This window comes from Ctenopharyngodon idella, chromosome 14 (assembly GCF_019924925.1).
Source record: "Ctenopharyngodon idella isolate HZGC_01 chromosome 14, HZGC01, whole genome shotgun sequence".
In the NCBI taxonomy this organism is placed as follows: domain Eukaryota; kingdom Metazoa; phylum Chordata; class Actinopteri; order Cypriniformes; family Xenocyprididae; genus Ctenopharyngodon; species Ctenopharyngodon idella.
The window spans coordinates 24,918,946-24,945,475 of record NC_067233.1 but is presented as its reverse complement, the minus strand read 5'-3'; the positions used below and the strand labels follow the sequence as shown (position 1 = coordinate 24,945,475).

General features: G+C 36.6%; 1 protein-coding gene across 2 annotated transcripts; it reads right to left on the bottom strand.

Annotated features, from left to right (window-relative positions):
• Positions 1-24,260, bottom strand: vegfba (vascular endothelial growth factor Ba). Of its 2 annotated transcripts, none has more exons than XM_051918302.1 (8): positions 23,232-24,260; positions 18,817-18,859; positions 16,652-16,848; positions 14,039-14,112; positions 10,014-10,046; positions 8,541-8,624; positions 5,064-5,270; positions 1-4,044 (listed from the first exon to the last, which is right to left on the bottom strand). In XM_051918302.1, exons 1-8 carry the CDS (start codon positions 23,313-23,315, stop codon positions 4,023-4,025), a joined length of 744 nt encoding a protein of 247 aa, XP_051774262.1. In that variant the 5' UTR covers positions 23,316-24,260; the 3' UTR covers positions 1-4,022. The 2 variants fall into 2 exon arrangements, with proteins under 2 accessions (XP_051774262.1, XP_051774263.1); XM_051918303.1 differs by having other exon boundaries at positions 5,064-5,267; positions 23,232-24,258.
• Positions 24,261-26,530: the final 2,270 nt, after the last annotated feature.

The window sequence follows — 26,530 nt, the reverse complement described above, 5'->3', positions numbered from 1 at the left end:
TCAAAAATAAGACATTTCACTTTATTTATATTAATATATAGCACATTGCTTTATGGCTGTTGTGTTTTTTTATATACTGTATGTGTGTGATCAGACCCACGTTTGAATGTATACACACTGTAGACATAAAGCAGAGCAGGTAATGTCTCTCTGTAACAAATATTACACACACGTTCACACACAGGAGAATCGGGCACAGATGGTATAGCAGCAATAACCATTATTAATTACGTTCAAACACTCAAAGCTTATATCGTGTATTGACAGTGGTACAGATTGGGTTCTGTTGTGTCCTGTTCTACCTGGATACATGTCGGACAGATGCGGTTCAAAGCGGAACAAAGCGACAGCACTCTGGAATTACCTTTACATAGAAGAGAATGGAAACACTGAAGTTCTGTCGGTACATTCATATTGTATGCGTTTTGTGTATTTTTGATTTATATATTTTCACGATTCTATATTCTTACTGTGATAGTTACATTAACTGTACAGACACACAGAGGTAGTTGATATATGTTACTGTTGAGAGAGAGAAAATGCTACGTTTATAGCACAGGATATTTCACACTGAACATTTCACAGCGGCAGTAGAGTTGAAGGAAAGCCGGTCAGCATAGACGAGGAAACAGGACAACATATTGACCAGTCGACACAGAACAGACCTTAAAGTCAACATGAACTCAAAATCAACCCTATTCACCTCTATAATACACATTACTGGTCATATTGTACATGCAGTTCATTCTGAAGAAAATAATAGTTGCATTCACTTCTTTCATCAAAATTGAATGACTTACTCTGTCTCTGAAACGACTTTCCTTTTCCGCTGATGTCACCTAGGCCATGAGGGCTATTGGATAATGCTAACCAATAGTCAAACAGCTATTTAGGCAAACTAACATTCAGGTTTGGCTCCAAACACCCACTTTTTACCATTCATTCAACTGCCAGTGCATAAAATGAAGTGCCACCCTATTTTTCCACTAAAAATACATCCCATTACAGAAGTAAATTGGGTTAAATGACATTTCATGTTGACTTTAACAAAGATGCTGATAGCAAGTGGATATCTAGTCTGGAGGGTGAAAGGGTGCTTAAGGACCTTAATAATTTACATTATTGCAGGTAATGACTAAACAAATAATCTGAGAAATCACTTAAAGTGAGGTCAGTTCCTTGCTCTGGAAAATCATATTTCAGTCAATAATGCTACATATAAGGTGGAAAGAAGTGTTTGGTTAAATGACCACCATTAAAAAAGGTAAGTGATTTTTTTTACCTTCAGTCTCTCCAGCTAACAAAAATATGTTCTGAGAGCGTTTTTCTAACGTTCCCATAAGGTTATGAAAATGTTATTTCTGAATTTTTTCTTAAAGCTTTCAAAACATCCAGTTTTTTTTCTTGGTGAACGCAAGAGAAAACATTAAGGGAATGTTTTCTCTATTATATCATTTTGCAAGTATTATGGGAACATTACTTTTGAATGTTCTTTGAATCATCTGAAAAAAGTAGTAACATTTCCACCCTCTGGTGCTCTTCACGTGTCGGTCAAAAATGACTTTTTTTTTTTCATTTCAATAAAATGAATGTACTATATTTTAGTTTGATATTTTTTTTTTATTTAATATTTTGTATTTTTAGGGGATTTTATGGTACTAAATTATATTTACACTGTAGTTCATTCATTGAACATAGACCTAAAAATGAAATTTCCGACTTCAACTGTCATAAATGTTGAATGCTTCAGAGCACAGACTTCATTTTGATCTCTTTTCAAAGACGACACTTGGCAAATTACTGCTGAAGTGAAAAAAGTTAAAAAAGTTAACTTAAAAAAAGTTACAGAATTTTGTTTATTGTTATGAAAAATGCATAAAAATACTATTTTCAATTTTATATGAAATATATATTTTCAAAAACATACTCTAAAACTGCAAGAAAATCAAAGCCATAAATCTGAACAAGTTGTGTTCCATATTTGAGCTTGATATCTCAAAAAAAGAGCTTTCAGTAAAATTTTGTTTGGCTGCAGTACCAAAAGTTTTCACTAGATGAAATTAATTTCCAATGCGCTCATTTTTGACCACGAGGAGCACAAGTTTAACCTTTTCGAATCATGTCCATGATTTTTTTTGTGTGTGTTCACATAGCAAGTGCCAAAATCTTTACCAAGTTTTGTACCATTCCAATTAAGTAAAAAAAAAACGTAAAATTTTTCAGTCAAAAATGACCAAAGAGCACAAGACGATTAAAAAACATTGGACTGACTTTAAACTAAAATGTTTCAGAAAAACGATCCATGAACGATGTATAAATAACATTTTTGTGCTATGATAACTATGAACAAACATTCTGTTAATGTTACTGGAAGAACGTTGTTCATAACTTTGAGAGAACCGTTCTAGAACGTTAGCCAAAGTTCTAAGAACATTCCCTGTTAGCTGGGTCTGACTTTGATGGAAACTGGAATGATTCTGAAGAAATCAGGAAAAAATACTGAATATTCTTGGATCATCACAGTCGCAGCAAATTAAATGTCCCAAAAGAAACATTGCAAAGCATAATACAAAAAGCATCTCAATATAAAAAATAAATATGTCACTCTCCCAACCCTGTGAGATGATGAAGAAAAACTTAACACACACAGAATGGGCACTTCCCTTTTTCTGAAGCTTGCCGGGTGCTCTCAAAGCTTCTTTACTCAAATTCCACAAAGTCGAGACTGTGAATTTGTCTACGACGGCCACCCAGCCTGATTCTATAGTTTGAATTAACAAAGATATACAAAGAAACATTCTTTAAAACAAAATGGACTACAATAACATTAGTATTCTTTACAAAATGAATAAGATAGATAAAATAAATTCTTCTTTCAATATCAACACAGAAAAGCTTATATTTACCTGCTTGCATTTGTACGTGTACGCATGAGTGTGTGTGTGAGGCAGAAAGAAAAGAAAACTAGACAGACGAGGTGAAAAGGATAAAGAAAGAGACGAAAAATGAGTGTAATCGGGGGTGTGGGAGAGAGAAGATGTGTGTTTGGTGAGCACCAATGGAATATCGCCAGGTTTCTATACTATTGGCATTCCTCTCACTGGCTCGCCAGTGGGAAAAGCTTTCAATTCCCAAAGGAAGGAACCAAACAAAAAGCAAATCAAACAAACACAAAAAGACTCATTGATACAGTCTGTGAAGCCACATTATGGACTTATAGAGGCCAGGAATAAATTAGGATGGACGCACAGATCCTTATTATTCACAACTCAGACCACACAGACACCCGTCCATCCATCTAATCAACCCATCCAACCATTTAAAGCAAGCAGAGGGTCAGAGGACACACCGGGGATGTTCTCAGGATGAGACACTCTGTTTGTGTAGCAAGACACTTGAGTTCTCTCAACATTGAAGGTCTGTCAACATCCATCCCATCAAAAACTCTCCACTTAAGACTTTAAGTAGTTTGGTAGAAAAAAAAAAGACTCCTTCCTTATTCTGTTTTCCCTTTGAACGTTCTGAGCTCACTCGTCGTCCTTAGCATTACACTAGATGTGTGTCCGTGCCTACGGGGATCCACTGAAGCTGAAGAAAATCCCAGAATTGGTTTTGGATAAAGCTCAATGAGAACTCCACAGTTTACGTCTTAAGCACTGAATATTCCAGCGATTGACCCACTGAACTATAACTAAATGTCCATCATACAGTGTCAAACTGTTAAAGGTGATTGGTTTATAGTGGCAAAAAGCTTCTAAACAATAGGATCTGATGATATTCCATACACATGACATGGATATACAGTGCAAACTGAATGTATATGCATCTAATACTGCTAAAATAGTGTGTGGGACATAGCCAGATGGGCCAGGGGGTGGGTCTGTGGTTTATTCCCAAGAGCATACCCTCTTTCTGGGTGAGACCCAAACTTCAGAGTCCATGACAAAAGAATAAGCAAACCTTTGACCTCCTCAAAGCTGTGCAAAGTTTGATCTGTGGATTATACGGGTGGTTTGATTTCACTATTCACTTTGGGTTTCACATCTGAAAGAGAATGAGAAGAGGAAAGAGATTACTTACATGTTAAAAATAGCAAGCAACACTTTACTTGAATCTTTTTATAAACAATTGTGGTCAGTTTTTAATGCATTAAAATACTTACTGTACACTACCATTCAAAAGTTTGGGGTTGGTAAGATTTTTTTAATGTTTTTGAAAGAAGTCTCTTAGGCTCACCAAGACTACTGAAAAAGGTTGTGCTGCTTAAAGGGATAGTTCACCGAAAAATGACAATTATCCCATAATTTACTCACCCTCAAGCCATCCTAGGTGCATATGACTATCTTCTTTAAAACAAACACAATCGGAGTTATATTACAAAAATATCCTGGCTCTTCAAAGCTTTATAATGGTAGTGAATGGGGGGCTCGAGATTTTGAAGCCCAAAAAAGTGCATCCATCCATTATAAAAGTAATCCAGGGGGTTAATAAAGGCCTCCTGAAGTGAAGCGATGTCCATAGAAGATAGTCATATACACCTAGGATAGCTTGAGGGTGAGTAAATCATGGGATAATTTTCATTTTTGGGTGAACTATCCCTTTAATATTTTTGTGGAAACTTTTTTCAGCATACTTTGATCAACAAAGTTCAAAAGAACAGCATTTATTTGAAATAGAAATCTTTTGTAAAATGTCTTTACTGTCACTTCTTGATCAACTGAATACTTTCTTGTGGAATTAAAGTATTAATTTATTTAAAAAAAATAATAAAAAAAAATCTTGCTGACCCCAAACTTTTAAATGATAGTGTACTCTCATGGTTACACCATTAAAGAGCATTATAACCCAAGATAATGCACAATATAAAACCGGAATTTTTTTTTAATCTATTTTTATAAACATCTTTCTTGCTCTTTCTAATCTATGGGTCACGGATGGAGAAACACTTCCTTGTGCAATAAAATGGAGGGCAAATGGAGGGCATCCATTGTGTGTAAGAGACTATTTTTAGCACATTGAGTTGCATTTGGATAAGTTGTTTAGCTGTGTATGTGTGTGTTTACCGGCAGCTCTGCTGGTTGAGTGTCTTCCCTCTCTTTGTACAGCTCACCTCCCTCAAACTGCACCTGCATTCACAAGAGGGAGGCTGTGATGTCATCCTGCGGGCGGGGCATGGTGGACACGCCTCTCTGGCAGGTGGTGGAGGGGCGGAGCTAGGTGGTAGGGTAGGAGGAGGAGGAGGAGGGGGTGTAGTTGGCACGAGAGTCCTGCTGACACGAGAGGGAAGAAAATAAGCTGTTGGTGAGAAATAAAGACCTTCATATGCCAAATATGAACATTTTGTCATTATTTATTCACTTCCATGTCATTCCAAATTAAAAAAAAAAAGCATCATGAAAGTACTGCACTATATTCCAAGTGTGCTGAAGCCATATGATAGCTTTGTGTGAGGAGCCATTTTAAACCTTAGTGGTACAAACCATCATGACCTTTATTTTGTGTTAAACAGAAAAAATAAAATATTAAAGGGTCAGAATGTTACGTAAATTATGACAAAATTTCTTTTATTTGGTAAACTATTCCTTTGAGTTCAATTTCAAGTTGTGAAAACTGTGAAGAGCACAGAGGTCCTGAGGTTATGAGGAATTTTAAAATAGTAAAAAAAAAAAAGTCTTCAAGTGATTGAGAAATGCAATTCTGATCATAATGCTTGTTCCGATAAATCCGGCTCCAAGTGAATTATGTAAAACCGCAACAACGGACAAAGAGCACGTCGGTCCTTGCAATCATTAACTTTGCAAAACCAGACCTAGGCCTGCATCCCCACATTAGACTTGAAATTAAATTCAGTAACAAACACAAAAAGACCCATAATGCATTCTAAGCATGCATCAGCCCTGATCTTTTTGGATGGTGGCAGCACAGATACTCTCTGGATATTGTCTGTGGCCGCCGGTTCTTTGATGTCTCATTGGTGACGTCTCTGATGGGATGGTGGCCTGATGGGGCTGTTTTTCCCTCTCCCCTTTTTTTTTTAACTAAACCAAAACTGGAGAGAAGTGTATAGCTGAGAGTTAATTAAGGAAGAAAATCAATCTTTGTGTGGAAGGCTGATAGAGCATGTGGAGGGGAGGCTGAGGAAAAGGGAGGGGCGTTCTGGCTGGCAAATTAGCCTGATTTCACACTTGCCACTGTCTCTATCCATGGAGGAGTGGATGATGGATAGCAGGGAGGGAAAACCGGTCCAAAAGGAGCACCCTCCACTTGCCCTCACCGAAAACCAGTGACGAAGAAGTGAAAGTAGAAAAGGAAGGAGAGGAACTGATGAATTCTTTCCCTTCGACCGGAATTAATTAATTGTTGTCTGAGTGGAAGTCAATGTTGCATGAGTAAATGTGCAGCACGGCACGTACAAAAAAAAGAGGGATTTTGAGAAAAATGTTCAGTTCTCATCAACCAAAAATCAGTCAACCAGAAACTCATGCATGGGATTCATGCGTTTTGTTGCTTCGAAATGGGTTTTAAAGGATTAGTTCACTCCAGAATTAAAATTTCCAGATAATTTACTCACCCCCATGTCATCCAAGATGTTTATGTCTTTCTTTCTTCAGTTGAAAAGAAATTAAGGTTTTTGAAGAAAACATTTCAGGATTTTTCTCCATATAGTGGACTTCACTGGGGTTCAACGGATTGAAGGTCCAAATTGTTTCGGTGCAGCTTCAAAGCGCTCTACGTGATCCCAGACGAGGGTCTTATCTAGCGATCGGTCATTTTCTAAAAAAAAAAAAAAAATTATGTACTTTTTAACCACAAAGGCACTGCTCTGCGATACGCCACGCATTACGTAATCACGTTGGAAAGGTCACGTGTGACGTAGTCGAAAGTAACGATCCAGTGTCTACAAAGCGAACATGCAAAGACCCAGTCAAACACCCGTTACAAAAAAAGGTAAAACAATGATGTCGGACAATTTTGAAGTTGGAGGAGAAAATGAGATGGAGTTTTTCACCCTTCCGTGTTACTTCCGCCTACGTCACACATGACCTTTCCAACGTGATTACGTAATGTGTGGCGCATCGCAGAGCAGTGCAAGATGAGCATTTGTAGAAAATGACTGATCATTTAGTTAGATAAGACCCTTATTCTTTGTGTGGGATCGTGTAGAGCTCTTTGAAGCTGCACTGAAACTGCAATTTAAACCTTCAACCCGTTGAACCCCACTGAAGTCCACTATATGGAGAAAAATCCTGGAATGTTTTCCTCAAAAACCTTAATTTCTTTTCGACTGAAGAAAGAAAGACATGAACATCTTGGATAACATGGGGGTGAGTAAATTATCAGGAAATTTTAATTCTGAAGTGAACTAATCCTTTAATATTTAATAATATTGATGGTACAAAATAAATAAAGGCAAATCTTGCTAAATGGCTTCTATTAAATGTAGATCAATAGTAATTTCTACAATTACAAAAGAGTACCAAAAGTGTACCATGGTAGTTTTTAAAGTACCCTAAAGTGCAAATGAAAATACCATAGTAAATGAATATGGTAAACCTGAAAACAAGATTGCAACATTGTGTACAACATGATATCAAGACATTAATTTTCACCAAATTTTGTTAGATGTAAACATAATTTGCCAATTGGGTAAATAAACTAAAGATATGAAGAGTTCTGTTGGAAAGACCTCTAAGTCCGTCTGACATTCTTTTAAATGAGCATTTTTTATCACAAGCTCCTATGTTTAGGTTCAGTAATGCAATGATTGCACACTTTAATGCAATGAAAAGGTAATTAGTCAGTTATTGAAATGCCTTAATTTAAAAAATGTCACTTTAGTCAGTTCATTGGTATTTAACAAATGTGGCTGTCTTTTGCTGCAAAACCAGCTAAGTCCATGTGTGCTTTTTTTGCAAAAACCTCCAAGTCCAACTCTTTGGACAACAAGACATAGTAAAACATCCGTTTCTGTCAGTTTTACAGCAGCAAAAGGAACACTGTTGTGTTTACATGCTAATCGCAAAATCCCGTCATTGCCACTGTAAAGATGAACAAAACATGATAAAAACTTGCAGCTCGGCAATTGAAAGCCAGCTTATACACACACCGTCATTCATCTTCAAATCATATGATTCGATTTGTGTCTTCCGATTGGTTCTTCTGTGGACTTAGAGGCTTTTGCTGACAAAGGGAAGTGGCATTTAGCATTTCTGCCAACAAACCGGTATTTCTGAATGGGCTGACGCTGGGATTTAGCGGATTTGAAGCAAAAGTATTTGCTGAACGTATATCTGCGAAGAGCATTCACTCAATATCATTATCTCATTTTTGACGAAGGTGCGTTTAGCGGCTTTTGCATCTGAACTCTTCATATATTCTCTGGAAAAACACCATAAATTTACACAAATTTTTTCTTCTCAAGTGTATTTATCTTGTTTTCAAGAACATTCTGATAATAAGATATCTGAAAATACTGATTAAGAAAATTACGTTTGTGTAGCATCACAGTACTTTTTTGTAATAAGATATGATGAACATACAATGAATTTTTCCCAATGTGTTTCTTTCGTTTTGGTTTCCCCTTTTGTCGCTTTTTGCCTCTTCTTGTTGTCTGTGGGCCTTGCCTAAAAAAAAAAAAAAAGACAAAATATAAAATATATTAAATATAAATATTACATATAAATAAATGTAAATAGGTATAAAAATAACTACATGATCATGACTCCAGTTTACTGAACATCTCTACACTCTTTAAAATTTTTATGTCAAAATAAGTCAAGTATTAAACTAAATTTTATATATTTAATTCAGAGAGCTCTTAAGATGACTTTATCATGTCTTAATTCTTGTTATTCTTTGGCCTCGGTCTCTCCGAGGCTCCTCAGGGGCCAGTGGCCTAATTAAGCAATAAAATGAATGTTCTGTTCCGTTTCCCAACAAAGGAGGGTTCTAGGTTTCTGACTCCCTTCCAACAGTGCAAGACGCACGCCAGCTGGACACACACACACACAGACACACAGACACACACACACACACACACACTCACACACACCAAAGCAAGTGATTGAGTCTTATAGATGTCTGAGATCTTTTTTTTTTTTTAAATGCACAAATGCAGTGTTTTCCTAAGGTATCTTCATCTACATAAACATATATTTCTACTGGGATGAACTCACTTGGAATTTTAAAAACGTTATGTTCCATGTCAGTCTCATTCTTATTCAAATGATATTTTTCCATAACTGTAAGTTGAACTGAGTAAATTCCACATTAAATGAACAGATTGGCACTGGCAATAAAGGGGGGGTGGGTACTATTTGTAAAGATTTTACAGCACAGGGAAGTGTGAACCTGAGGACCAATGCCAAGTTCACACATTATGTCCCACTTAAATATATTATCGCCTGCTCTCACCACAGTTCTAATACCAGTACTGGTTGTGGTTAGCATACATTGATGTCAGGATACACACTTAAATGAGGCTCAATCTTGCGATAAAACTGTCAAAAATAGTGAGGTAAAATTATCATTATCATTGCTCATACTTTAAAGTTGTTTGAACAAAGAGACTAAGTATAAAACTTCATCCTGCAGAGTTTATGCAACAGAGATGAACAATGCATCAAATCCTGCGGCACATTGAGGAGAGGTGTCCAATTACTTTTCTAAGCAATCGGGATTGTGTTTTTCATCTAAAGGATCCTAGACAGCACAATGAAAGGAATATTTGGAAATAGCAGTAGCCCTTCTCTTTAACATCAGGGTCAGAGTAAACTAGTATCAGAGCAGAACAAACTGAATCACTTCTGCCTTTTACACACAATTAACTCAGCAAGCAACCATCTCCATGGAGTTAATGTGCGTGTGTTTGTGTGTGTGTGTTTGTGTGTGTGTGTGTGTGTGTGTGTGTGTGTGTGTAGTGGGGCAAAGGGAAGAGAGAGTAAATGCTGTTCACACTGCTAATGAACTTCACATCTCTCTCTCACACACACACACAAATTTATAAAATTTACCTGGTTGGCTCTGCATAAAGATTTGCTTTTAGCCTGTAGGGAAAAGACAGACAGTTAGATCAGAATAATAATGAAATTTAAAATTTAAAGAAAGATCACACCAATACACATAGGGTTAAAGGGTTAGTTCACCCAAAAATGAAAATTCTGTCATTAATTACTCACTCTCATGTCGTTCCAAACATGTAAGACTTTTGTTCATCTTTGGAACACAAATTAAGATCTTTTTGATGAAATCTGAGAGCTTTCTGTCCCTCCATTGACAGCTACGCAACTGACATTTTGACACTTCAAAAAATTCATAAAGAGATCGTAAAACTAATCCATATGAATTGAGTGGTTTAGTACAAATTTTCTGAAGAGATAAGATAAGAATTTAGGCCTTTATTCACATGTAAACTTTCATCAACTCACACATCAGTTGTGGTAAACCGAAGCTCAAGCATGTTTGCTTGATGCGTGCGAGAACCAGTGAGGTTCATTCTCATGTTATGAGACACGTTTGAGCTTCAGCAAGAACCAGATGAGGTTTGTTCTCATGTTATGAGACACGTTTGAGCTTCAGCAAGAACCAGATGAGGTTTGTTCTCAAGCGTCAAGCAAGTTCGGTTGAGCTTCTGTTTATGTTCACTGATCAATGTTTTTATGTGAATAAAAAGTAATTCAGGGAACCCGTTACCACAACTTAAATAAATGCATGGTTGCAAGTTAAAAATTATAATTTACTGTTTAATTAAACATTTTAAGTTGCAAACATTATTTTGTAGAGTTCTGTTGACAATAATAATGTTGATCATTACATCAACTAAATATTGTCTGTAATTTAAACTGAAATTTCTGCGTTAATTGTTTTGTTTTAATTAGGTTGTAGTAACTTAATGAAATTGTCTTGATAACTTTGGAAATTAGGCAGCAGATTTCTAGTTCCCTGCATGCTTTGCATATGACTGGATAAGGAGAATAAATGTTGAAATTAAGCGTGAAGGGAAGGGAAAGATCTGTTAGTGTTTTATGCTGTTATGTTTGACATTTAAAAGAGTTTCTGCAATGTTGAAGTTCTTGTGGTTACCATTGTGCTGAAGAGTATGAAGGTAAACACATTGACTCTATAACCAATGACTGCGCTAATTCCAGTGACAAGTGGGACACTCTTTGCCATTGAGATTGCCATAGAGAAAAAGTGTCCCAATCGACCTGAATTCACTTTATTATCTTACTTGTTTATTAAATATACATGTTAAATAAGTTATGCTAGCATGTGCTATGATCACTGTTGATTTGAACTAAAACAGATAAGATTAAATGGTTCCAGGGCTACAACTTTGGTAGTTGGAGTGACTTAATTTTTTTGAGTAATCAGCTTAAAAATTTCTGTTTATGCTACAAATTATTAAGTTCCTCTAACTCAATGTAGCTTGCTGGTTGAACGTAAATTCACTCAAAGTTGTCATAACTCGAAAAAAGTGATGCATTCTGTTGCGTAATTTTATTTTGTTGAGCCAACACATTACTTTTTAGAGTGTAAATTAAATCTGTTCATCATATAAAGTCTCTTCAGAAAATTTGGACTAAACCGCTGAATTTATATGGACTAGTTTTACAATCTCTTTATGAACTTTTTGAAGTGTCAAAAGTGTCAGCTGCGTAGCTGTCAATGGAGGGACCGAAATCTCTCAGATTTCATCAAAAAGATCTTCATTTGTGTTCAGAAGATGAATGAAAGTCTTATGGCTGGAACGACATAAGGGTGAGTAATTAATGACAGGATTTTCATTTTTGGGTGAACCAACCCTTTAAGTAATGTTAATATTGCTCATTTTATTTCATTAATCATCAAATATTTCTACCCTGAGCACAAGTGGTTCAATGCGGAGCAACAGAACTAGATCATTATCGAAAAACACATAAAACGAAAAAGCTATTTTAAGCACTTACAGTGAGAACATCTAGTTGTGTTGTTATGCCTCTGCGGTGCAAATGAGGTGTAAAATTACATTTAATTGGGTGAGTAATAAGATTAACTGACAAAAGGTTTTGCAATTCATTAAGCCACACTGTTGTTTAATAATTGTGAAGTCACCATTGATTAGTGTAGCGATATGCTGCTTGCTACAAATTTTAATTAGTGGCATCTATTAACTGTAGAAACACAAATTTTGATGAACACCCTGACATCCATCCAGAACGCTTAAGCAACCACATAACAATGCCCTGGCAACCATCCACAACATGTTTTAAAGCGTGTTTCACATGGGTAATTCTAGGAAACATGTCATGAGTAAGACTAGATAAATTAGTGTTTATTACTTTCCTGACTTCCTCATGAGATAACTGTATAAATCAGGACTGAATATATATATATATATATATATATATATATATACATATATATATAATTTATAATTGTCTATAATATATTAATTGTATAAATGTTGCCTTTACATATTTGTCATAAGATAATGGTTTTAGCATGTCAGAGTGTAAATGTTTTATTGCATGATAACGTGAGCGATCAGAATGGTCGCAGGTAAACAAAGTTAATAATGTTGGCTGGTTGCCTGCGGGGGAGTTTAAGTAACTCAGTGTTGGTCAACAGTGGTGAGTTCAGTTTGTACGGGGCAGATCAGTATTACAAAGAGAGGATAGAGAGGCGAGCGCATGTAAATGCTCTTACCGAACGCTCGGCTCCATCCCTGGCCTTAATCCGAACCCCACAACCTCTGAAAGGGCTTTTGAGGGAGAACCTCACAATGACCTGATAAAGAGCTGATGTTGACAGCTCGGCTATGTGCCAGCAAAAGAGTGTTTTGGGGGTGACGACTTTCTGTGACTGGGCTCAGGAAGTACTCCGTGGGGAGATGGGGTCAGTCCCCATATGACAAACAGGGTGGAAGTGCATTTGTGTGTGTGTGTGTGTGTGTGTGTGTTGGGGGGGGGGGGGGGGGTATCTGAAAGTCAGATAGGCTTTGAATTGGTGCGTGTGGGTGGGTTTACTTAGCTATTCTTTGGGGACAAAATTCCCCCCACAAGTTGGCAAAATGTTACAAAACCTCACTTTCGAGTGGTTTTCAAAAGTTACAATGATTTTTAAATATAGTAACTCTTACACCCAATTATGCTTAATAACCTGACAATTAGGTCATGTAAACTCCTTAAACCATGTTCCTTTATCACACGCATATTTATGAGCTTTAACAATTTTGCACCAAATAGACTACCATTTAAAAATGAGGTCGATATGATTTTATGGTTTTTTAAAGAAATTAATACTTTTATTCAACAGAGACATATTCAAAAGTTCAAAATTCAAAAGTGACCTTCAAATAAATGCTGTTTTTCTCATCTTTCTATTCATCAAAGAATGTATCACAGTTTCTAAAATATATTCAAATAGAAAACTGTTATTTTAAATTGTAATAATATATAACAATATTACAGTTTTTACTGTATTTTTGATCAAATAAATGCAGTCTTGGTGGAAACATAAAAACTTTTTTTCAAAAACAAACAGAAAATCGTATCACTCTAAAAAATGCTGGGTTGTTTCAACCCAAATTTTGGTCAAATATGGACAAACCCAACCGTTGGGTTAAATTTTTTAATGAAATTGTTAACCCAACGGTTGGGTTTGTCCAGTTTACTGACCCAAAACTTCCGAACAGTAGTGTATACCTGCTTTCTGGCGGATTATTCAATGTACAAATGTCATTTTACCTTTTGACAACCAAAACTTGACTATTTCAAAATCTGTTCTTACAATTTACAATGATTTGATTTTTAAATAATTATTTAAAATAATTTTTGTTGTACATATAAATTATTTTATTATTGTAAAAATTCAAGCCACAAGCACCACAATTTCAAGACTGTGCATCAAGATAAACATAGTTAAACACGTGAACTGCCTCTTAGGGTTTGGATTAGTCGGTCATAATTAGCTTTATATAAAAACAACACAAATCTATGCTGGCTCTTATTTATATTGCTAAGTCAGCTTGTTGGAATATGTATAATGTGTATCTCACCTGCACTCACACTGGTTGTGTTCAATGAAAGGCAGCTGCACAAGTTCATGCTTCATGTATGAGGTCCTCATGAGCTGTGGAGTTTAACAGAGCAGGAGTCAGTACACACACACACACACACACACACACACACACACACACACACACACACACACAGTCTGTTCTGCATAGTAATGACTCCATCTTTTATCCTTCAATCTCTCTATACAGTACGTGACCAGGATCCAACCTGATCCATTACACTAGAGACTCCATCTACCCACACTGAATATGTATGACTAACTCATGCTGTGTGTCCTCTGTGTGTGTGTGTGTCTTTCTGGCTAAGCCGTGAGGTTTGAGATCTTGCATTATACAGGGGGTAGTGTGTGGCGTAGTCTCGTGTAGCCAGCCTTTTGCCTAATGACATAAGGTCTCGGCTCTATGGCCACTGCAACTGGCCAAAGACAGCACACTTAGTCAGGAAGAGGCTGTTACTGACATGTAAAGTGACCAATCACAGTTTTGTTTTGTTTAACGTCATGTTTAGGGGTGGGTACAATAACAGACCGGCATGCCATAACAGACCATCGACACTTTGTTGTTTACTTGCATATGCAGCAGATATTCCCTGACCTTCTATTGTAGATGTGGGAGGAAACACACACTAATAAAATCACTTGGGAATCCAAAGGGTTGGCCAAGCTTGGAAAATAATACTTTTCCCCATAACCCTTCGGAAAACATGCCAACACATCTCTTTTTGTGCTTCAAACAAAACGCTTGATGTCTTCAATGCTGTGAACTTCACAAACTTTTTTGAAATCCAGCATTTAGTTGCTCATCTGAAGAATTCATTGCTGTGGTACTGAATCTTTTAAACACGGCTTTGTTTCCTGGTCAGACCGATCGACGCACTTCTATAAAACCTGTGGAAGTCAGCCAATCAGATTCAGACTTTTACCTTCACAAAATTGTTTCCAGTTCCAAGCATCAGACGTTTAGCAAACGGAGTGTGGGTGTGATGTCTGACGCTGAGATTATGTGTGAAGGTATATTTGCCCCAAAAATCTGTTGTATATTGGTGCACTTACTCCAAACTGTATTGAAAGGATTAGTTCACTTTCAAATAAAAATTGGAAAAATGGTATTTTCATTTGAAATTGAACTAATCCTTTAAGTATTTTTTATAGGACCTGAGTGTGTAACATGAGTTTTTCCATACCATCACATTAAACATGTCAATGTAAGATAGCACATGTACGTGTGAAAGGTTTTTCTATGAAGGGAGAAATGAAGAGAATGTTGCATAGTGTTACAACACCGTTCAGAAGTGTGGGGTCAGTAAGGTTTTTTTAAACAAATTATTACTTTTGAAAAATTTAAAAAAATATATACTTTATTCAACATTGGTACAAATAAGAAATCTTTCTTGAGCAGCAAATCAGCATATTCAAATGATTTCTGAAGGATCATGTGACACTGAAGACTGGAGTAATGATGCTAAAAATTCAGTTTTGCATCACAGGAATAAATTACATTTTAATATACATTAAAATAGAAAATAGTTATTTTAAACTGTAATAATATTTCACAGCATTACTGTGTTTACTGTATTTTGATCAAATAAATGCAGCCTTGGTGAGCAGAAGAGACTTTTTTTCAAAAACATTAAAAAAATCTTACTGACCCCAAACTAATATACAGAGATCCCTCAAAAGAACCTATTATGCCCCTTTTTTACAAGATGTAAAATAAGTCTCTGTTGTCCCCAGAGTGTGTATGTGAAGTTTTAGCTCAAAATACCCCACAGATTATTTATTATAGCATGTTAAAATTGCCACTTTTTGGGTGTGAGCCAAAACACACCGTTTTGAGTGTGGCCCTTTAAATGCAAACGAGCTGTTGCACCCAGCTCCCTTTCCAGAAGAGGGCAGAGTTTCAAGAACTCATGTTCCGGCATACAGACAACAACAAAACAGGACAATCTCACGCACCAAAAATGTCAGAAAGGGCGTTCATGTGCAGTTTTTAACTAGGAAACGATAATTTTTACTATGTTTACGATAATTCCGATAGCATGTAAAGGCAGCATCAATTTCCTTCAAAAATGAAATTTAACGACGATGTCCTCAGTGACTGAGATGGCAGGAGTCTATGGAGACTCTTATGTGCATTGGTACATCCCAAAACACAACATTTGTAATGCCTCTTTGGGGCAGACATTGTAAAACTCTAACTGCTACAGCGAGGATACAGAATAGCAGACACTGTGCTTCTCACTCAGGGCTATGCTAATAGGGCAGATTGTCACCGGTTGTGAATCAGCTCATTTGAAGAGACTGCTTTTGATTTATGGGAATTTTACAAAAGGAGTGAGTGGATTTTTACCATTATAGGCTGGTTGTTTACACACACTGTGGACACACATCTGTGCTCAAACACTGTATAAAAGTGAATTTTGCATAATAGGTCCCCTTTAAAATAATAGATATACTGTTCAAAATGAAGATAAAAAGTATTATGACACTGGATATCAAATGTTTGTGGAATATGTCCACAGTTAATGCGATGAACTCCACCTGTGGTAGGACACCTGTGAGAAGTGCATTAGGTGTGTGTGTGTGTGTGTACCTCCATTACAAGTGTGTGTGTTTGTGATGGCACACACTCGAGCGCCTCATCGGAGCAGCAGCCTCCACAGCGGCGCAGTGTTACACACGACGGCAGGAAGAGGTGATGCGTCTCCCATGGAAACTCCCGCCAAACTTCTACCAACGTCTCTCTGGGATGACATCCGCTTTTCTGATATACATCCAACCACCTCACCACTGAGAGAAAGAGAATAAATGAAAGATATCGAGTAAGAAAACGCTTCACTCTTAATGGAATGGTTCAGGTTCGGGACAGCATCTGCAACATTAAACTGGGTTTACATTAATGCATTCTGGAAGGTTATTTAGACAACCTGCTTCATCAGTAATTGAAAATGACATTATATGTGCACATGAATATATTATACATTATATATATACACATAAATATTGATGCAAGATGCTAAATTATTGACGCAATATCCGTTTCTATGTAGATGTGTTATCAACTGAATTCCTGTTGGTTGATTCTTCCCTTCCTGGTATCCTTGTGCGTAACATGCTCAAGACAAGAGTTAAAATATTAGATATCACTGGGCACGATGTTTGTAAAGGATTCTCTCACACTAATCTTGTGTACACAAATGAGCCTTATGGCTGTACTTTCACTGTGTGTATTTTAACATTTATCCCAGTGCAGTGCCTTGCACCATCAACTTCAAATGTAAGTGCATCCTTTGCTTTTATAAACTGTATTTAATCATTTCCTGTGGTAACTGACAGCATGTCAAAGATGCCATTTACAAAGCATAATTTACATTTAACCCATCACATTCCTCTGGATATTAAGCACCAATGTGCAGGTATTTTAAACAAACCAATACACTGATTTGTACCTATAATCAGTCTTGTGGAAAGTTACTTTTAATAGTAATGCATTACAATATTGTGTTACTCTCTAAAAAAGTAACTAATTGCGTTACTTTTTATGAAAAGTAATGCATTACATTACATTACATCTCACCTGGGCTTGCTTGTTTGTTTTTAATAACAACAAAAAAGTTCTATTTTTGGCAAATGTTAAGGCCCTTTCACACCAAAAGTGAAATGAATATGCTTCAGTCTGATAAACATCAAATTTACAAGCCAAAAATGTGATGTTTATCTAAAGTCATTTTTGCTTATTAGTATGGTTGAATTGGATCATCGAAGCTCTGCACTGCAGCAAAGACATTGGTTAATAAAGTGAGATTAAATACATAAAGTATATTTGTTTTGTTTTATTTAAATTTTATTATTGCAGGTTTGTGCAATATTCTGAGTTTGCATTTCACTGTTTTTATTCATTTTGAGGAATATTCTTGATTTCTCTCATCATGGCGACTGGAGTGGTGTCAGTCAGTACATGGGAAAAAGTAACTTGTGTTACTTACATAAAAAAAGTAACTCAGATATTTTGTTGTAAATTTAAAAGTAATGCGTTACTTTTCTAGTTACTTGAAAAAAGTAATCTGATTACATAGCTCAAGTTACTTGTAATGCATCCCCAACACTGCCTATAATGTAGCATGAAATATCTTTTTACTCTCCAAAACATCTGACTATTTTTAAAATGAAAGCTTCTTTAATTGACCTTTGGCTAAAATAAATAGCTCCTGAAATCAATACACTACCATTCAAAAGTTTGTGTCGATAAGATAAAAATGGTCATATTATTACGATAAAAAAAAAAAAACTTTTCTATTTTAAAATATTTTAAAAAGTATTTTAGTTGAATTTTCAGTGTCACATAATCTGCTGTTTTGCTACTCATTTCTTATTATCAATGTTGAAAACAGGTGTTCATAATATTTTTGTGGAAACCATGATACATTTTGTCAGGATTCCTGATCCTCAGGATATTCAAAATAGAATTTTTTGTAATGTTATAAATGTCTTTAATTTACTGTCACTTTTGATCCATTTAATGCATCCCTTTCTAAATTAAAGTATTATTTTCTTTTTTTTTTTTTTTAAATCTTAATGAACCCAAACTTCTGAAATGTAGTGTGGTTGGCCTTTATGGGTGCTATGTATTGACACATGACATTTTGCCATGAGCATTGAGGACCAGAACGATCCATTTTATGACATAACCTCACTAAATCAGTAATGCACACATGCACTTATGAGAATAAGTATAGAAAAGAAAGCAAGGCTCAATACCTTCCCCAGATCTGTGACTCTCTGATGGGATCCAGTGGTCTGACTAGAGGAAAGGACACAAACAAGGCATCAGACACAACATACAGCAGGGACAATAACAAAACCGCATATATGGTGCTATGAAGAACTGATTCCACTGAACATATTGCTGAAAACATAAATAATGTTTCTTTAATGCTTTTCTAGTGTTTACTTGTGCCAGAGCAGCATAAAGGTGGACGTTAGCACACATTCACACAAACATGGCCCTCATTCAGTGGGTTTGACGCAATGGAACAAGGTCACCGCTGAGACTTTGCACTACAACGCAAACAACACACGCATACATAGCTTCCCTGCACCATGCCTTACTACTTTCTGTGTGGGTAGTTTTTCTGAGCATGTGTGACAGTCGCATTATAGGTGATCTCTCACACTGATATAAGCCAGCACATTCAGTTTATACCCTCACAGAATGAGTGTTTCTGTGTGTTTATTCTGCAATGATAGCATCAAAGCAATAAATAAAGGTTTAATGGAATTAAACACAACATTTATCAGGAGACATGGCAGATCATTGCACGGCATTGGATTTAGTTACGTGTAGGGAGGCGTCTGCAGATTCTGTGTTGCAATATGAAGGTTGAGTCAGTCAGTTCCTCATCTACCTCCTGTTTCGGTGCCATTGTGAAATACAGCAGCCAGCTCAGAGCTGGCAAGGGGACTGGCACACACACACACACTTACTTTCACACACATATTAACATTCACTTTCTCTCCCTGAAATGCTCACACAGTAAAAATCTCAATGCTGCCAGGTTTTTTTTTTTTTTTTGCGGCAGCAGTTGGCTGGATTTGGCTGCGTCAGCCCTCTCTTTCTAAGAGCCCTTGAGTTTGAGCACCAATCATCAGCTCAGCTGCCCCGTTCTCCCACAATCCCCCTCCACCTGCAGCCATGGGTCAGTCTGGCATCTGTGAATGGACTCGAGCATTAAGAAATTAGGTTTTCAAACTGAACAGCAGGTATCAGGCACTGTTATATAGCGGATCCAAAAGTCTGAGATCACATGGAAAATCTGGGATTTTTTTTTTAAATTTAAATTTGGAAGTGACCTAAACATTTTAGGATGTTCAAGCATTAAAACAAGAGAAAAGTTATGATGTAAAATGTACGGTTTTGGACTATTTCTAGGTCAAATATAACCAAATTTGTGATACTGAACATGTGAACTCCTTTCTACAAAAAGGTTTTTTTAGGGCTGTCAAACGATTAATTGCGATTATTCGCATCCAAAATAAAAGTTATCAGGTTTCGTTCATGTCAGCTCCATGAAAAGGAAGTTGCGATAGTCTTTTCTTCCTTATTGTGATGAATATCCGAGGGAAACATTTTCTCGAGCAAGACAAAATGTAGTGTACAAAAAAAAAAAAAAATGGGCCAAGCCAAAAAAGGGCATATTGCACCTTTTCTGGGCACTGAAAGTGTAAATTAACTTGCTGTCAATGCAGGGATCACTGAGCCGTCGGATTTTATCAAAAATATCTTAATTTGTGTTCCAAAGATGAATGAAGGTCTTACAGGTTTGAAATGACACAAGGGCGAGTAATTAATGACAGAATGTTCATTTTTGGGTGAACTAACCCTTCAAATGTTTAAGCCGTGTTAGTAAACTTGCAGATGGCTTCTTACAAGAAGAAGAGTCAGTGTTGTTCCACTCAATGTTAATGGCTTCAAACCGTTCATGAGTAGTTGAAAAATGTCTCCCAGTTTGTTTGAGTTTAATGTGAGACCAAAAATTCACTATAGAGTTCAAATCTGGACTCTGACCAAAACATGAGCCTGATGGACTTGTTCTCAAGCCACTTCTTGGATGTCTTTGCAATTTGGGCAGGAGGAGCATTGTCTTGTTGAAAAATAACATCTGATGATTCCTTTTTAGAGAACAACTTTTCATTTGAGGGAAGCAAGCCATTCTGCAATATTCTCCTGTACTCCGAAGCACTAAATGACTTCACAGTGAAGCAGCTCACCAATACCAGCAGCTAAAAAGGCTCCTCTTCCTCCATGCTTCACTGTGGTAGAGATGCATTTATCATTATATTTCTCAGCAGATTTTCAAAGACACCGCTCTGGAGCATCACCATGCAACTTGTGTTTCATTGTGATTTATCACTCCACAAACAACTTCCCATATTCTGCCAAAACCTTCATTCTGTTTTTGATGTTTTTCTGAGACAGCAATGGCTTTTTAAGTACTGCATTTGCTTAACTTTTGCCAAGTTCCTTACCAATAATTTATGGTTAAGACAATTAAAAGCTTAGTGTTGTTTTGTTTTTTGGAATTTTTTTTTTTTTTTTTTTTTTTGCCCAGGAGTTTAGGGCAGGACTGGATTTTGTCCACAGAGAATTGATTCAGTCTAAAAAATGCTGGGTTAAAAACAACCCAAGTTTTTAGTCAGTTTTTAGTCATTTTAAGTCAGCCATATAATAATTTTTAAACAATAGTTGAGTTAAATAAAACTGCCCAGCACGTTGGGCAAACATTTAACCCAACTGCTGGGTTAAAACAACCCAATTGCTGGGTTTGTCCATTTTCAACCGAACTTGGGTTGTTTTTAACCCAGCATTTTTTTAGCGTCATTGGATTGTTGAGGTTTGCTATAGATGGATCTCATGTGAGTGACAAGTTGCCCCGCCCTCATGCCAGTAAACACATCATCAGAGAAGAGATGTTGCTGCAAGAGGGAGGGAAAGTTATTTTGATTAAAGATTATGAGTGCACAGAATTTAAATAAAAAAAAATAATAATAATAATAATGATGTGCACAGATAAATCATTTATAATAAATACTGCAATATTCCATTAAAGAAAATCCATAAAAAAATAAATAATTGTTTAGATTGCATGATAACTATAAAGCAGGAGGAGACAAACTAAATACTATGTATATTGCTCACATTGTTATACTCATAATATTATTTGAAATACAAATATGCAAAATATATAAGTATTTCACTAGTGGCCTCAGACTTCTGGCCTGCACTGCATAAACAGAAAATGCTCACTCTGCCCACCTGGCAATAGCGACTTCATCATCACTGTGCACGTGACAGGGAGAAACCTAAAGGTCACAGGGTTAGACTTTTAAATATCGTGCCATACCTTATCATGCACTTTCACCAAGACTGGCAGCATGCAATGTAATGCAATGCAATGCAACATTCTGAAGGTTTACATTTCACGGCATCTTCAGCATCATCAAATTAAACATAGCCTACTAGAGCCAAACTGCAGTCTAAAATAAATAGACGAAGTTTCGGCTAAACACAACAGGACAAACGATGAGTGGAGCTGCATCATTATGAAGACTTATGATATGCATCCATAAAGCAGAGCTCTGGTCACACGTACACCGACCACATACCGCTGCGCTCGCGAATAACGGAGATGCGCACATTCAGTGCATTCTGCCATCCTGCTTTCATATGCTACAACTCGCAATGCTGATGGTGCTAACAATAGGTGTCATATACTGGCCTGATGGCTGTAATGTTGACAAAAGCTTGTGTAAGTGAAGATAAGATAGGAAGTGCGTCACTGTCTATCCTTTGGAGACCCAGACAAAAAAGAAAAAAAGAAAAAAGAAAAAGGGACATCAATTTAGTGTTTAGGGCAAAGAAATATAGCACTACATCTAAATGTATATTTCTTAAAATATAATTTTTAAAAATACGCACAAAAAAATTTAAGACTAAACGAGAAATATTAGAAACTGTATGAACTATATTTTGAGACAAAAAAGGGAAAAAAAACTGTTTAGGACATTAATAAAAAAATATACTATAAACATATTAAATTATGTATTTAATTAAACTAATTAAAACATTTAATATTATTCTAGCATTGTGTTATATTGTTATATTATTAATATCATCATCATCATCATCACATTGAATCACATCATCATAGGCCACACCTCCATGATGTGCTTTAATGTGCTCTCAGGCAACAATAAACACACAAAAAACATATATCCACTGTAATGATCACTAATAAATTGGTGGGTTTTTCTATCTTTAAAATCAGCACCTTTCCCATCCAGCCAAACGTCAATGACCGTCAGGTTATTTCAACACATTAAATGCTCAGAAGAGTGTTGTGCATTAACTCGGCTCTATAAAGTGCATTTTACAAGCAATAGTGTAAAATCTGCCATAATAAAAGATACTTATCAATTGTGTGATAAAAGACAGCCACGCCAGAGTAGTTAAATTAATCCATTTAGGTTTAAAGATTATTTAAAACAGTTTACAGAACACACACTTTACAGCAGCTAATTAAGCACTAAGCACTGCGAGAGCACCGCAATGCTACTGTCCAATATTTTTAATAATAATAAAAATATCATTATGATAATAAAAAGCATGTTCTTACCGGTGTCTTGGCACATTGTGTGGGTATTCTGGTGAGTGAGACGAACTGAAACATTCCCAGAATAACTCTCAGCTTGATCCCCATTGTTTGAGTTCACCAAGAAAAGTCAGAAATACTTGTGTAAATAATATAACAGAGGTCCAACGTCCAGTCCTTAGAGCTGTTAATTCTCGATGAATGATTATTCCACTTTCACATCCGAATCCAACATCTTTAATCCAAACAGTGACAATTTACTCAGAAGATTCTCAAAAAACAGGGCAATTGTCATTCCTGTCATGGTTTAACGAGAAAATAAACCAAAATAAAATATATCTTAAGTTTTAAAGCATAGAAAAAAGAGACACAACACGGGCTGCTTGAATATAAAGGCTTTTGAGATGCTCAGATGGTCGTATTTATTATAAACACCTAGCTATAATAATCCCAATGGGCTATATGTTATATTACAGGAGAGTTTTCCATGCATTCCGCGCATTTCATTTATACCGGCTCCCTCGCAGCAGAATTCCCGGTGGAAGTAGAGTACGTCCTTAGGGTCCAGAGAAATATATATCCGGTAACAAATAAATATATCCTCAAGAATCGATGTTATGAGCCTCCTGAAGGTCTCTGTGTCTCCCGTCTGGTATTTCAGACCCTTTGCTTTGTGTGGCGCATCCCGTGCTACTGTAGGTCACCAGTGAAATCATGCCCACCAAAACCTATGATGACGCTTTGCTTGTCAGACACAAGATCTTATCATTTAAATGTTCGACATATACATAATCTATTCTGTCAACATGCGTAATGCAATGCACGTGCGCCTATATGAAATAGGAATGAGAGAAATGCACCTTCATATGGTTAAGGTCGTTTTCTCCAGTCTCTTATTTGCCCTTCAGGACTCACACGCTCCGCAACTCTCGGTGCGCGTCACCGTCGCGCCCGTGGAACTTTTCTTTTTTTCCCCCCTGACGCGCAGACTTTGCTCGCGCGCAAACCAGCACAGGTGTAATGCTCGCGCATCGTAAGGTGGACAATTATTAACCGACTCCTCCTGTCTATTCTTGAGTGCTTGTCTCTGTCAGGGTATTTTGGGTTCTTTTTTTAAAGGAGACACGCACTTTTCCAATGAAGTTATCTTTTAAAATCAGACTTATCTGATAGGATGATGGTTATAAAACGAATACTTTCAGTACGGATTGGTTAACAGCGATATACAGTTAAAAGCGAAACTGTGTAGATATTATCTTGAGTAGCTATATCTACCTCACCTGAGTAGGTCTAACCTACTCGATTAGGTAATATTTAATAATATTTTTAACTTAAATAAAACAAGTTACCACATACATCACATTTTAAGGTTACCTGACAAAACATTTTTCAGTTTAGAAACGGCTATGACGCGAGACACCTGTTCACCTAGCTACTATATCACTGCGCAGCATCCATAGAGACCGACTGTCAACCAGGGACTATATCTTCCTGCGGAAGGATGGAACTTAAAGGGACAGTTCACCCACCAAATAAGAATTCTGTCATCATATATTCCCCATGTCGTCTCAAATCGGTATTACATTCTTTCTCACGTGAAACCGTAACAAAAATGATCTTTTAGCAAAATGAGTGAGCTGCTATCATACAATAAAATAAAATGGGAACAGGGGCTGTCAAGCTCCAAAAATAAACTGAAATCTAAATCTTCTGAATACAACAATAGGTTTCACAAAAAACCTTACCTTTCGACAATCTTTCACTTCATTTCTTTCAGACCATTTCACCATTCACTTCAATGTATGGAAAACAGCAGCCTGGACATTCTACTATAAATATCTCCTTTTCTGGTTCTACAAAAATAAACAACATAGGTTTTGAAAGACATAATTTACATTTTGGCCAAACTGTTCTCATCATTCATTTTTATGTTACGCAATTTTTTTCCATCCAGTGTTGCACATTTGTAAAATTCATTCTGCGGGTGATACTTTTACTTTCCAATTAACGTTTTAACGATTAAAAAAAAAAAAAAAAAAAACACTTTCTAAAAGCAATTAAGACTTTGCTGTGCATCATGCTTGACACCCATGACTATATTATCAACAGAGCCTCAGAAGTCAATACTGTGAGTTAATCTTCAGTTGTAAATACAAATTAATTAGATTGTGCAGCATCTGAACTTGAACCCACCCCACTTTGCTTGCATGTGAAGACCCTCAACATCACCCACAGGTATGTTTGGGTTATACAGGGGGAAAAAATCATGTGGGCTGAAGGAATGCGGGCTGTTCTATCTCTCCTGGACTGCCAACAGCATTAAAGCTGACAACCGCAAAGAGCCCTTTCAGAGTGTAACTATCTAAATGCCTTCTGGAAAACCCAGAGTGGTCAGGAGAGAAGGTCCAGTCATCACATATCCAAATAAACAAACTGGGCCAAGGTTACAAGATTTCACCATTGATACTGCTGAACTGGGGGCGATGTTGTTAGCATTTCTGTGAAGTCTCCCCAGACGGTGGCCTGAAAGAGTTTAGTTTTAAAATGTCAAAATGATAGAAGGTGCTCTTGTACAGACACACAGGCAGAAAAACACTGTCGAAACTGTCCCTGACTCATTCCTGAAAGCTGGTATCTCCAAGATCACACCCGAGCAGCGAGGAGCACCTGCATATGGGCCCATGCGATATCAGAAAACCACATCAGACTGAGTCCCTGGCTGTGGAGTCACAGAACAGCCCAGATTGTCAACATCCGTACATGGGTTTGGGAATGTTAGGCTTCTGTGACATGCATCTACTGTAGTGGATTCTGGAAAGTCATGAACATCACTAACTGGGAATGACATAGTAGACTTTTTTTGTTTGCTAAGAGGAGTTAAAAAGTGGGACAGTAAACAATAACAAGTAATGCAAGAAAGTGAGATGTTTTAGGCTGTTTTATCGTACACAAGGTGAAAAGCGTTGGTCAGACTACTTAGTGACTTGAACAAAAGCCTGCGTATGAGCAGTAGCAAAAGTGTTGCTTAACTTCTTGAAGTACACTGTCATTTAAAAGTATGGGGTCAATAAGTTTGTTTCTTAAAATAAATGAATTCTTTTCTTTAGCAAGGACACATTAATTTCTGTAGTCAGTAAAAACATTTACTAATATAGCTGCAAGAGCCAAGCACAATAGAAGCAAACAAGGAAACTAGCAGCAGACCAATTGCAAAAATGAGTAAATAAAGACATTTGTTATAAATTTTAAGCAAAATGTTTGAAAACCCATAGATACAACGAGTTGTAATGAGATATAATTGTTTATAATTTCATTACAAACCA

Coding starts and splice junctions, on each gene's coding strand:
- vegfba (XM_051918302.1), bottom strand. CDS start 23,315: ATGGGGATCAAGCTGAGAGTTATTCTGGGAATGTTTCAGTTCGTCTCA. Junction 18,860..23,231: donor CACAATGTGCCAAGACACCG/GTAAGAACATGC, acceptor CCTTTCCTCTAG/TCAGACCACTGGATCCCATC. Junction 10,047..14,038: donor CACAACCAGTGTGAGTGCAG/GTGAGATACACA, acceptor TTTTCCCTACAG/GCTAAAAGCAAATCTTTATG.